We start from the raw sequence: 11,951 nt of genomic DNA on the forward strand, positions 1-11,951 counted from the left end.
GGAGGCCCCTTGTAGGACCCCACTTTGAGAACCACTGGTACACAAATACAGACACAGGCATTTTTAAAGTCAGTGTCGAGTTAGAGTCAGTGTTACGAGCCAAAAGGTGTTTAGTGTTTGGTAGTGTTGATGTCAAGCCTTTATACAGTATTCTCAAAATATATAATATTATGTTACTTGAACAAGGCTGTATGCTAACAGTGAAAGGCTAACTGGCGATTTACCTCTTAAGATTCATCCAACCAATGAACCATGTTACAAGGTTGTGGCCAGTCTGTAAAAACTATGAGTAAAAATTATAGAAAAGATGAGAATCAGGAACTCAACTAAAATGCTGTATTAAAAAAAAAAAAAATCACTTTAGTCCTCCATAGGGTTTTGCAAACAATTCGTTCTTCCTTTTTGTGTTCCATCTCCTTGTCCTATGGCTCCTCTCCACTTTTAACACTATAAACCTTTTTAAATTATTAATAATATGTACAAATATATAGCGTGTTCATACTCACTCACACATACAGACACATACAAAAGTCTACAGTGACAGAAGTGGGACAAAGTTCATCAGATCACACTTTGATGTTTCAAAGCTCCCAAATTGGTTCACGGAGAGGCTGGTTAGACAAAGACGGCTGATACATGATCCTGAAAGACGACAGAAGTTAAGGAGGATTACTTTTTGTTGAAGCAGAAATATCTTTGAGGAGATGGATGTTGTTACCACTCAATAGGGACATGATACCCCCTTAAATCAGTCCTGACTCAAATAAATTACATAAATTAGCTCAAAGAAATAGAATTAAAATGTTCATGGGATCGTCTGGTAACAATTCGTACCTAAGGAACTGAATGGTACCCAGAAAGTACCCCAGAAAGAGCTTAAAGTGATAGTCTGTAAGTTTGCAAAGTGTGGAGAGATAGTGAAAGTAAACAATGAAATTCCTCCCCTCTTTAACCAGAAAGTTCGTCAGCTTGCAAAATGAGGAGAGGAACAGAATTTACAAAAGTAAACACTCAAAGCTCCTCCCCCTCCTCCTGATTGGACCTGACAGGCAAAAGCTCGTCTCATTGGTCAAACCAGGAGGATACTCGACTCTGATTAGGTGCTTAGTCTATGAAATCTGTAAAACATTTAGACTTCCAGACTATCACTTTAGAGTTCCTGTACCATGCTTTAACTTGTCGTATAACCAGGGACAGGATCAGAACAAGTTTTGGTGATGGTGTCTAGACTGTAAAATTCAAACAAACTTAATGGAAATCTGTTTGTGTTTAGATGAAGCGTGAACATCAGCCCTTTAGAGCTTAACAAGTCTAATTATCATAAACAAACATGCGGCAGTATTTTTGTGGAACCAGCCTCTTGAAATCAGGTTTTTGTACCAATGCATCCATCAAACAACCTGCCCCTTCACCAAACAGGACATGCACTACTTAGCAAAATGGTTAAATTCGCTCCAATCTTCAGCCTCCCTGGGACCGTTTGTGTTGTTTTGGGACTTCTTCACAGTGCAATTGGCAGTTTAAGTTAAGACAAAAAATGTAGCTCGAAAGATTCACCCGAATTTTGCTACTTTTCTTTACTGTCCATTTGCTCTCGCTTTGACGATTGCTGCTGCTGCTGCTACTCTTTGGCCTTTTGGTGTACAATAGAACAGTCGCCCCTGCGCCCGTCGCCCCCCCCAGCGCTCCAACCTCATCATGCGACGCCATTTTGGGAACGAACGAGAGTCTCTGTCGGCCTCTTTTTTTGTGCCGTAGTCCGTAGTTTTTATTTTTTACTTTTGTGGATGCAGATGTCGCCGAGGTCACACGCTGAGGAGCCAGAGGAAAAAGAAGATGGCGACGAAAAGGAAGAGCGAGTCCTGCCAGTTGTTGTTGTTGTTGGGGTTGCCGTTGTTATGGTTACCGTTGGCCTGTTGCTCGCCCGCGTACTGGTCTGTAAACAAAGAAATTACAGAAAGGCCGTTAGCCATCTGAGCCTGTTGCGACAAAAGCATATGGCGAGGTATGACACGACATTTGTATAATTTCTATGGTTTCTCTATCATTAACGTATTATAAAGATAATGTATAGTGGCCGTTGGATGAGTTTCTGACCCAATGATAAGCTGAAACGTAACTGAATATGATCTAGCATTCAGCTTGGAGGACACTTTTCTTATGGCTTGCTTACTATCTGCATATATTAGGATCAAATGGTGCTTCTTTTTTATTTCTATGGTCTGTAAGGGTTTGAGGTGAGTGAGTGAATGAGTCAGTGACATTTCACACATTTCGCACTTTCACTTTTTACCACAAGAAGGTGCACCATCTTACCACCCGCCTTAACCGACCAGGTGCATTTTCTCCGGTTCTGCTTTACCCAAATCTAAAAGCTTCTCGACTGGAGAGCAACTGTGTAAACCCCATTATTTCGGGGGTAAGACTTTAGTTGCTGTGTTTTCGTCTTTTTATGTCATGTTTCCGCCACGTTATTTATCCCATTTTTGTTGCTTTTCCGGCACATTTTTGTTTCGTTTTCATCCTGATTTTCGTCGCTATTTTGATGCTTTTCTTTTAAGCGTTGAGATTTGGGTAAAGCTCGGTAAAGGTGGGGGGTAAGAGGCAGGGGCGGACTGGGACTAAAAAACGGTCCTGGACTCTGACCAGCCCGGCCCAAGTTAGAGTAATGCGCGTCCACAAAGACATATTTTGACATCAATTTATAATAGGCCTAATTTTTATTGCGCAATTGCTGTGTCACAAATCAACAACAGAGCTGTTAAACAAATAGAACAGAGATTTTTTTTTTTTTTTAACTGCTTCGCTGCGCAATTGCAAGGCCGGGTAGCAGCACCCCCTTACAGACTGATGGCCCTCAAGCCAGCAGCCCTTCTGTGCTCCTCCAGAACGGACCTATGGTCAGTCCACCCCTGGCAAGAGGTTAAGGAGAAAATTGAGAAGCCAGACCGGAGGCCCAAGAGCCAGTGGCCGTTCTGTGCTCTTCCAGAACGGACATATGGCCAGTCCACCCCTGCCCACATCTAAAAAGGTAACCTTTTAGATCGTCTACACGCCAAACGTCCTACAAAACTGATCTAGAAGGATCTTTTTCCTCGCATTGTTGCCGTCACTTTTTTGACATTTTGCTTCATTGCTTTTTTTGTTGCATTTTTTACATTTTTGTCAATTTTTCATCACATTTGTGTCGCTTTTCTGTTGCTCCCTTGTCACTTTTTTGTCGGGTATTTGTGACTTTTTCCTCCTTGTTTTCGTCCTGTTTTTGTTGCTATTTTGACAAGCTTTAAGATTTGGGTGAAGCTAAAACTGGAGAAAATGTGCTCTGTTCAGGTGGGAGTTAAGAGGTTAGGGTTATGTCTGAAGTTATGGACGAGCAAAAGACAAAAAGACTTAAAATAATAACGTTTGTCTGACCTGCTCTTTGGAAGGGGTCGTTGGTGTTGAAGACTGTGGTGAAGAAGCCGAAGGGAAACGCCCCGATGCCAAACGACATGTGGAACCCTGTGTCGCCCAAACCCTGAAACATCTGCAACACAACCCCCAGAGTAAACAAACCGTCACAGCGGGAGGAGAAGGGCATTATGGGTAATCAAGATTACAAACCCCGCCTCCGCCTCTGCTCTCCGGCTCTGTCCGCTGCCCCTGAGGCCGAGGGGGTGTTTTCAACCTGCAGAACAGACGACAAGGACACGAGTGATGAGATCGAAGTATGACATTTGTTTTTGACATAAAATGAGCGTATGAGGTTAAATTAGATTCTGGATTGTTTCAAGGCACAGGCCCTGGTTGTGAGCGTCTCTTAATTGACGCTGGGTGAATACCTGGGGTCGTCTTGGCTGGAGCTGCCTCTGCCGTACAGTGGGATGACTTTCTCTCTGCTGATTCCTGCTTTACAAACCGGACACTGCTGTCTGGTCGGCCGCGTCTCCAGCCACTGAAACACAACAACAATTACTCGCTCAAAAGCAGAAAGATTTGACCCGAAAAAGCTTTTTTTTTTTATATCATGCAAAATCTACTCTTTGGAGCCTTTCGCCATGTTGTTATGCTATTTCCTTATAAAAAAAACCACCCCCAGAGTGTTTTTTGGCTTTCAGGAAGAGCCCGACGTCTGTAATGTAATGCCTTATGTTGTTAGAAAAGAAGTGCCCGAGGCGTTTCCAGGTGAGCTGCCCCTGCGGCCACTGAGCGTCTGAACAGATGTCATGTTTGTACTGATGTGAAGATGGAGCTCTTTCTAACCTACTCTAGACACACTGGTTCTTTTTTCTTACTTAGCGATAATGTCACAGATGTTTTTTCTCTTCGGCGAGTCGGCGACTATCACCAAAATAGTGTTTTTCTGTGACTGTCTCTGATGGATGTTTGGTGAACCTTCGCTAGAACCAAAATGGATTAACTTTTATAACCAACGCGAGTCCCATAATGTGATGGAGCGGCCAGGACCGAGCGGTGAGTCAATCCAAACGCGTGTTAGCGTGTGTGTTAGCCATTTATGAAGCTGTGTTGCAGACGTCAACTTCACTTAATGCTGCGGTATTTTTTATTTATTCTACAGTTAAGTTGTATGAGTGGAGAGAGGGGGCGGAGTTAACTGAATCCAAGCGTTTTGTCTTTTGGGTTTGAAAAATACCTCCAGAAAATATTTCGATTTATCACAAAAATGAGAGCTCCATAGTGGTAGTTGTACAATATATCATATAAATGCCTATACTTTACTTTGGAATGGCTAAAATAGCATGATACAGATCCTTTAATCTTTATTTGATAGGGACACTTACACACCTTCATGCAAGTGTCTTTTTCGTTTTCACTTTGATTCAGTCTGTGTTGTTGACATCTTAAATCTACTCAACTGCACCCCGCTGAACCTGACAAACCAGTTTCTATTTCACGCTCAGGGCAAAAGTTGTACCAAAACATGATAAAGCTACGACAATAAGCTGTTCGACATTACTCAACGCGTGTGGATTAAGATCAGACTCTCGTGGAGTTGCGGTCGCGGATGTGGAGAAAGTGAGCACAGGCGTGAGCTGCATTAGCGCTTAATCTGCTCTGAGGACGTTACATCACACCGTTTTCAGGGACGTGTTCAAAGACCTCGCGTAAAAGACATTTGTACTAAAACACCAAACTAAGCCTCATGTTAAAGGCTTTTCTCTCTTCAGGGTTTACAGAGGGAATTATTAATTGTAGTATCGTGTATTGTGTGCCAAAACAATACGACTCAATGTGTAGGTTGACGCAAAGGAAACCACTATAGATTTAGACAGTGGACAATTGTCTGTATGGCAGGTGAGCAAACAATTGTGGGAAACGCCATTAGTCACTTTAACCTTAATCATGGGGATTATGTGCACAACAATATAGAAGCTCCTCAATGTGTCATCGATCTGTGGATTAGTATTGGGGATGGTTAACATGACCAGAAAATAAAACCCATTTTAAATCGACATCAGATGGCTGCTGGTTTTTTAAACAAGGGAAGCTCATTACATTTAATTTTCTGGTTTTCAGCAGAGAAAACCAACATTGTACATTGTCTGGCTAAGTCTCAACACTTAGGGCTGTGGTAGAATCAAAGGTTTCCAAATAAAGTTGCTCTGCTACTCGGGGCAAAACAAATCGTTTTTACTTAAAGCTGGAGTACCTGATATTTCCTGCACAAACATTTTTGCAACATTTTTTGATTTTTTGATCATTTCTAGCTCTCACAATCCCTCCTTCATGTCCGAACTATTCAAAGAAATTGTTTATATGCACATTTCAAGCCTGTGTACAGATTTGATCAATGGTAAATTGGGACCACCCCCAAAATAAACTGCACTAAATTAGATTTTACTTATATCTTATCTTCCATAACAAGAAATTAAGTGAAGACCATGCAACTAGGTCTGTTTTTTGCCGTGTTTACAACAAACCCTGTGGTGGTAAAAACAAATTTACTTACAACAAGAAAAAGTCAGGTACCCCAGCTTTAACAACACACATGAAGTTATTTAAATTATAGCCCAGCCCAAATTATGTGTTCTACTCTGTTGGCATCAGATTTTATAGGACTTAATTTGTTGCGTAGTTAATGGGTTTTAAACAGACACTCACCTGGTGAAGGCACGGCCAGCTGTGGACACACAAACAAAAGAAAGTTAGTGATGATTGACAAAGTAACCAGACAAAGCAATGGTTAACTTTAAAGGCAGAGGAGGGAGCAGAGCTGAAGTCGTTTATTCTTTCTTCACAAGGGGAATGGGATGAGGAAATGCAGATCAACACACAAACTAACAGACAGACACTTTCTGGATCATGAGGGAGATTATGTGGATCGTTCATTGAGTAAAGTTGTATCAAACTTTTAACCTGGAGATATGGGAAACACGTGGTCTTTGAGCATTTGGACAGTGCACTACATCCTCACGTTGATCATAAGAATGTGCCTTTGAAGAAGAGCTCAACTGAACCAGGAAGAGAGTGAAGCAGTCTGTGACCACAAAGAAACTACGGTCACTATTTAAGTTTAACAATCAGGTCTCAGATGGAGGGCAGCAGCCAGTATTTCTTCACGAAGAATAATAGGACTGGGATTGTTTCAGTAATAATAGTCCTAGGAACTCCCTCTTGTCGAGTGAGGCGACAGTAATGTGGGCTTGAAGTTGCAGCAGTGGCTGACGACACAGAAGTCCCTCGCCACTCGTTTCATCATTTTCTTTTACATCACACGGTGGAGCCACGAAGACGCAACAAGAGCAGAGGCATTACATCAGCGGCTCACGGGAGGACAGACATACAGTACATACGATGCTGAAACTATACAGTATCTCCAAACAGGGCAGCACATGCATCCAAACACAGGGGATGAGGTGTCATTCTTAACCAAGGGCACAACGACAGTCTGCTCTTTAAGTGTGTTACAAAGTCCAACAGTTGTCCTTGTACTCTAAGGCAAAACATGTTTATTATGACCGAGTGCGGCCATGAGCGTAGAGCGAAGGCCACAGATAAGTGACTACAGCTCCTTCAAATTTGACCTGAATCCTGAGGGCACTGACCGTAATCTGACTCAGCCTCAACAGAGCAGCACTGGTCAAGGCTCAGGACTCATGAATAAGGAAAACACAACGCAACTCGTGTACTACAAGGAAAGTTACAACGGGGTGGAGGGTTTGTGATTCAAGGAGTTTGGAAATGACTGTGACGTGAGATGATGAATGCATTTCAACACAAGATGGAAAGTTCCTTCAACTACTCCATTTTTATTTGTGTTTCCTGATTGTTCATCCTGATTGAAATAGTTCACCTACGACTGAATTTCTGTTGGCAGGACAGGAAATTCCAAATGAAATGTGTAGTACTCCTATCTCAAGGCAATGCCTCATCCGCTTTACAAGATTAAATCTAAATACAAATTCTGATGGTTTGTCAGACATACTCGAAGAAAGCTGTATGTGTCACTTCCTGTGTTCCTGGTAAATAAGTTACCCATCATTGCATCAGACTGTGAACTGAACACACCACCATTTAACTTTCCAAACTATAGATGGAAAAACTGCTTCACGCCCTAATCTTACACTCAATAGGTTTTCTTCCTCCCACTCCCTTTCAGGCAAAATTGGAGCTTGTTTATGTTGAAATGAATGTTTGATATGTCACAAGCTACGTCCTTGTGCTCCACTCCATGGCTGATATAAATAAATACAGATACAAAAAATACTGAAGTTTGTGTCCTCATGGTACATTTTGTGTGGATTTCTAGCTTTTACAGAGCACAGTGACTTTCTGTCTGACCCTAGAGTCTGTTTGAGTTTTGGAGAAAAAGTGTCTTTCCCAGGGGCTCTATGTGGCCTTAAACAACAACGTCATACAGAGCAAAGAAATCAGTACATAAGTTAATAATTGTATGTTTTGATAGTGTAGAGTAAACTAGGAGCTCAGATAACAGGTCTGTTTGGTCTGCATCATCTTTTGAGTCAAAACTTTTGCTAGAATTTAAATGTTTCATCTGATAAGCACGTGGTTGTTTAAGTAGCAGAAGAGGGCAAAAAGTTCAACAACATTGTATACGTTTTTACTTCTTCCCACTCAAGTGTAATGTCTTTTCAATCCTAATAAACTCATTCAGTACAATCTATCTGCTTGTTTAATCTAATCCTACGCTAAATCCACTTCCTAACTGTTGCAACACACTCTTAGCCAGGACTCAGATGACAAATCACCTCAAGAAATCATTCAAATGTGTCCACGATAATCAAATTGGCGCAACAGGCTATTTGGCTAATATATTTCAACTGGTTCATTGTGTAACAGTCACACAGAGGATCACATGTTTCTCCTTTGGCTCTGCATTTCAAGCTAACATACCCACATTTCAGGCCAGTTAGGGGGTTTTATGGCTCAATGTACATTTCACCGTCACCCTCTCTGTGTATTACTACTGTTTTGGGAGCGTGTGAAGCGGCCAGACAGACTCGCAGCAAGTCAGGAGCTGAATACTAACAGCCATTGAGACGCAGTACACGGCAGAAATACCTTGGATCACGTTGAGGAGTACAGCCTTATCGCTGGATCAACAAACCTTCTCACCTGACAGGCGAGACATTTTACTGACGACATGAGACAGATATCGAGATTCAGCTTTTTGTGTTTGTCAGATAAATACATGGGACAGAGATATCCAATTGTGATTTTTCTGACCATTTTTGTGATTGTGAGGGGAAATACAGGTAAAGGATTCAGCTCACACATTCCTGGAGCATTAGCATCTGTGAGAAGAAAGAAAAATCTTATGCATTTCTGGAAAAGTACAGAGGTGTACAACTACTGGGTTAGAAGTTTTAGTATTAACTCAATGATCATTGTGGTTGGTCTCACAAAAGTTAGTGGCCATTTACAGCTTTTACTAACAATTTTAAACGATTTTGAAGCAAATAATGTACTAATTCATTTCTGACAATAAGCTTTAACGGGTTTGTTTGGATGGGAATCTCAAAACATGTTGACAGAAGCACATTTCATGATACACCAACCAGGATTACATTTGCAAACTAAACTTGAGACTCCTGCAGATCAGCCTCCCCTTGGTTTAGGTTACTGGTTATGTGTATAAACATGAACTGGCCAAACCTACTAGAACTAATCGTGTTACTGGCCGAAAATGGACATCAACCAGCATTTGGCTGTTGGCCAGTGTTAACAAGGAGCCCCCTCTATCACGATGATACCCCATGCATTGTGATATTTTGTTGTTTGCACAGTATAGCAAAGCAAACATCAGCAAGCATTTCCCCTCGCTGTGCTTCGTACCAGAACAAGTGTCCGCACATACTGATGACCGCGTCTCGGGCCGTGTCCAGGCAAATGTTGCACTCGAAGGTGGCCCGATCCGTCTCTGCGCTGCCCCCGCCGCTGCCTCCCGATCCCCCGCGGTCGTTGGTGCTGCTCTCCCCGGCCGGTACTCCTCCGACTCCGGCCTCCGACATGTTTATAAATGTGAAAAGAGTCCGTGTAAAAGTCCAAAAGCTGACGGTGAACGGGCCTGGGCCGGTAACAACCGAAACACTGCTGCCGTCGCTGCTAACGGGAGTCAACTGTCTGTCAGCAGACTATGTACCTGCACATACTTCCGGTTCCGGAAAGAGACGAAGAAACACGAAGGAGGCCGAACCAAACACCACCCCAAATAAATAATAAATAAATGAATAAATGAAAGAAAGAAAAAAAAATGCTACAAAAAATGTAAATATTATTTAACTCTGATGTATTCATTATGTATATTATTTAAATGTACAGAGACATATTTGTTATTTTTTGCCAGGCAAGCAGTTCATATGGGATCAAACTAAATGAAATTACTACAGAAAAATCATTATATGTTTAATTTTGTTTTTTATTGATAATTCAGAAAGGTAGCACCGTTTTCCATAGCGGAACCATTCTATGTGCGTACTCTATTTTCTGTCGGACTCATTTAAAGGACGTACAACAAGCGTGTTTACTTCTCAAGAGCCCACGCTGAACACATATCTCTTTTACTTGTGGAAGGAAACATTCGTGGTTGAGTTAGATTCGTATTGTGTCCATCGTTATATAACAGTGCTGACTTGGTGACTTATTTGTATGTCCCCGAATCAATCATGAAAATCAAGCGACAGAAACAGGCGAAGAAGAACATCAGCTTCTACAAATACAACTTCAGTTTTAGAGAACCTTTTCAAATTCTGGTGGATGGCACCTTTTGTCAAGCGGCATTAAAAAACAAGATTCAAATCAAGGAGCAAATGCCCAAGTATCTAATGGGAGAAGTGCACCTATGTACTACAAAGTGAGTACTAACTTACTAACGTCATGTGATTAGATTTTCAGCCCACATTGCGTACTGTACTTTGCTCATTGACTTACCTTTCTGTTCTGCATTTAGCTGTGCCCTCAAAGAGCTCGAGACTCTGGGGAAAGAGTTGTACGGAGCTAAACTCATCCTGCAACGGTACCAGGTCAGAAAATGTGCCCATTTCAAGGACCCCATACCGGCCTCTGAATGTCTGTTGTCCATGCTGGGGAAGACCAACCCTCACCACTATTTTGTAGCCACACAGGTATGACATGGAAGCTGTACTATGGGTAATAATTTGACAATGTGTTTCGCAAGGGCTGTGATATAGCAGCACAAAATTGACTCTGATGACAAATGCTCATACACCTACCACTGCCTATATATTTCTGCTTTATGATGTACTGGTTAACTATTGATACTATCATTCTTTAATCTTAAAACGTGTTTTTTTTACTATATTCACCAGGATCACACATTGACCACAGGCCTGAAGGAGATCCCTGGCGTCCCATTGTTTTACATCATCCTCAACACCATCGTTTTGGACAAACCCAGCCAGGTCTCGCTTGACCACGTAGAAAAAGTCCAACTGGGCGAGCTTGTAAGTCCGGACCAACAGGAGAGCATCCGCAGCTTGAAGGAGGAGCAGGGTTTGGCGCAGAAGGATGGAGAGAGGAGGTTCAGGAAGAGGAAACGTAAAGGCCCCAATCCTCTGAGCTGCCTCAAAAAGAAGAAGAAAGCAGAACCCACTCCCTTGAAAAAGACAGAGGAGGGACAGAAGAAGAAAAGGAGTCGGCATAAAAGACGTAAAAGTGGAGCTGTGGTACCACCTGCAGCTTCTAGTGAACAAATGAAAGACTCTTGATGGAATGTTATTCATGTATATTTTTTATTTTAACCACACATAGTATAGTATACAGTCTGTGAATTACCAGGGAAACATATTTTGTGTTTTCTTGATAATTATATCGAACCTGTGCAGTAAAATACCTTATGCTGTAAATAAATGTCAAACAATGCTTTGTGTGTGTTCAGAATTTTGGGGAAAAAGTGTTGATCTGAATAGAATTGCAAAGATCTTTTTATACTAAAAGTTAGCAGTGTATAAAATGTTAGAGGTTGTGAAATTATTGTGGATATCGTGAATTTTACAAATTGCAGTAAATAATTATAGTAATATTTGCCAATTAACAAAATAAATGAAACTCCTGAAGTTTAAGCTGATAGCTTCTTATTTTTATTGTCAAAACCGCTGTATGAGTCAAAAGACAAGAAAAGTATTTCAACATTAGTTTTCTATAAGCACTCTGCACACTAAGGTTTGTCATTTCTTCAATACAAAAACCAGGCAGGTTTGCACATAATTTAAACACGGTACATACTAAACATTTAAACAATGTTTTGTGCAATACAAAGTTTAGACAACAAAACAATACACTTTATATTAGGCATTTCTAAGTAAGGTGCTGAGAATTCTTTCCTTTTTTTTTTTCAAAAAAACAGTTTGTCAAACATGGAGAGCAACTTTTTAATTTGCTACAACTTATTTTTCTCAATTCATAAGTTTGAATAAAGCAAAGACCAACATTCTTTACTTTATCAAGTAAAACAAGCTTAACCTTAATCT

At 41.2% G+C, this 11,951-nt stretch overlaps 2 protein-coding genes across 2 annotated transcripts; one reads left to right on the forward strand and one right to left on the reverse strand.

Moving 5' to 3' along the window:
• Positions 1-1,765: 1,765 nt before the first annotated feature.
• On the reverse strand, positions 1,766-9,613 carry rnf5 (ring finger protein 5). The gene is made up of 6 exons (XM_079570731.1): positions 9,298-9,613; positions 6,103-6,121; positions 3,822-3,934; positions 3,604-3,667; positions 3,415-3,526; positions 1,766-1,936 (listed from the first exon to the last, which is right to left on the reverse strand). The coding sequence occupies exons 1-6, from the start codon at positions 9,471-9,473 to the stop codon at positions 1,806-1,808; spliced, it is 615 nt and encodes a 204-aa protein (XP_079426857.1). The 5' UTR covers positions 9,474-9,613; the 3' UTR covers positions 1,766-1,805.
• A 360-nt stretch (positions 9,614-9,973) lies between these two features.
• On the forward strand, positions 9,974-11,321 carry utp23 (UTP23 small subunit processome component). The gene is made up of 3 exons (XM_079570750.1): positions 9,974-10,315; positions 10,412-10,586; positions 10,791-11,321. The coding sequence occupies exons 1-3, from the start codon at positions 10,128-10,130 to the stop codon at positions 11,187-11,189; spliced, it is 762 nt and encodes a 253-aa protein (XP_079426876.1). The 5' UTR covers positions 9,974-10,127; the 3' UTR covers positions 11,190-11,321.
• Positions 11,322-11,951: the final 630 nt, after the last annotated feature.

This window comes from Gobius niger, assembly GCF_951799975.1.
Source record: "Gobius niger genome assembly, chromosome: 14".
NCBI lineage: Eukaryota > Metazoa > Chordata > Actinopteri > Gobiiformes > Gobiidae > Gobius > Gobius niger.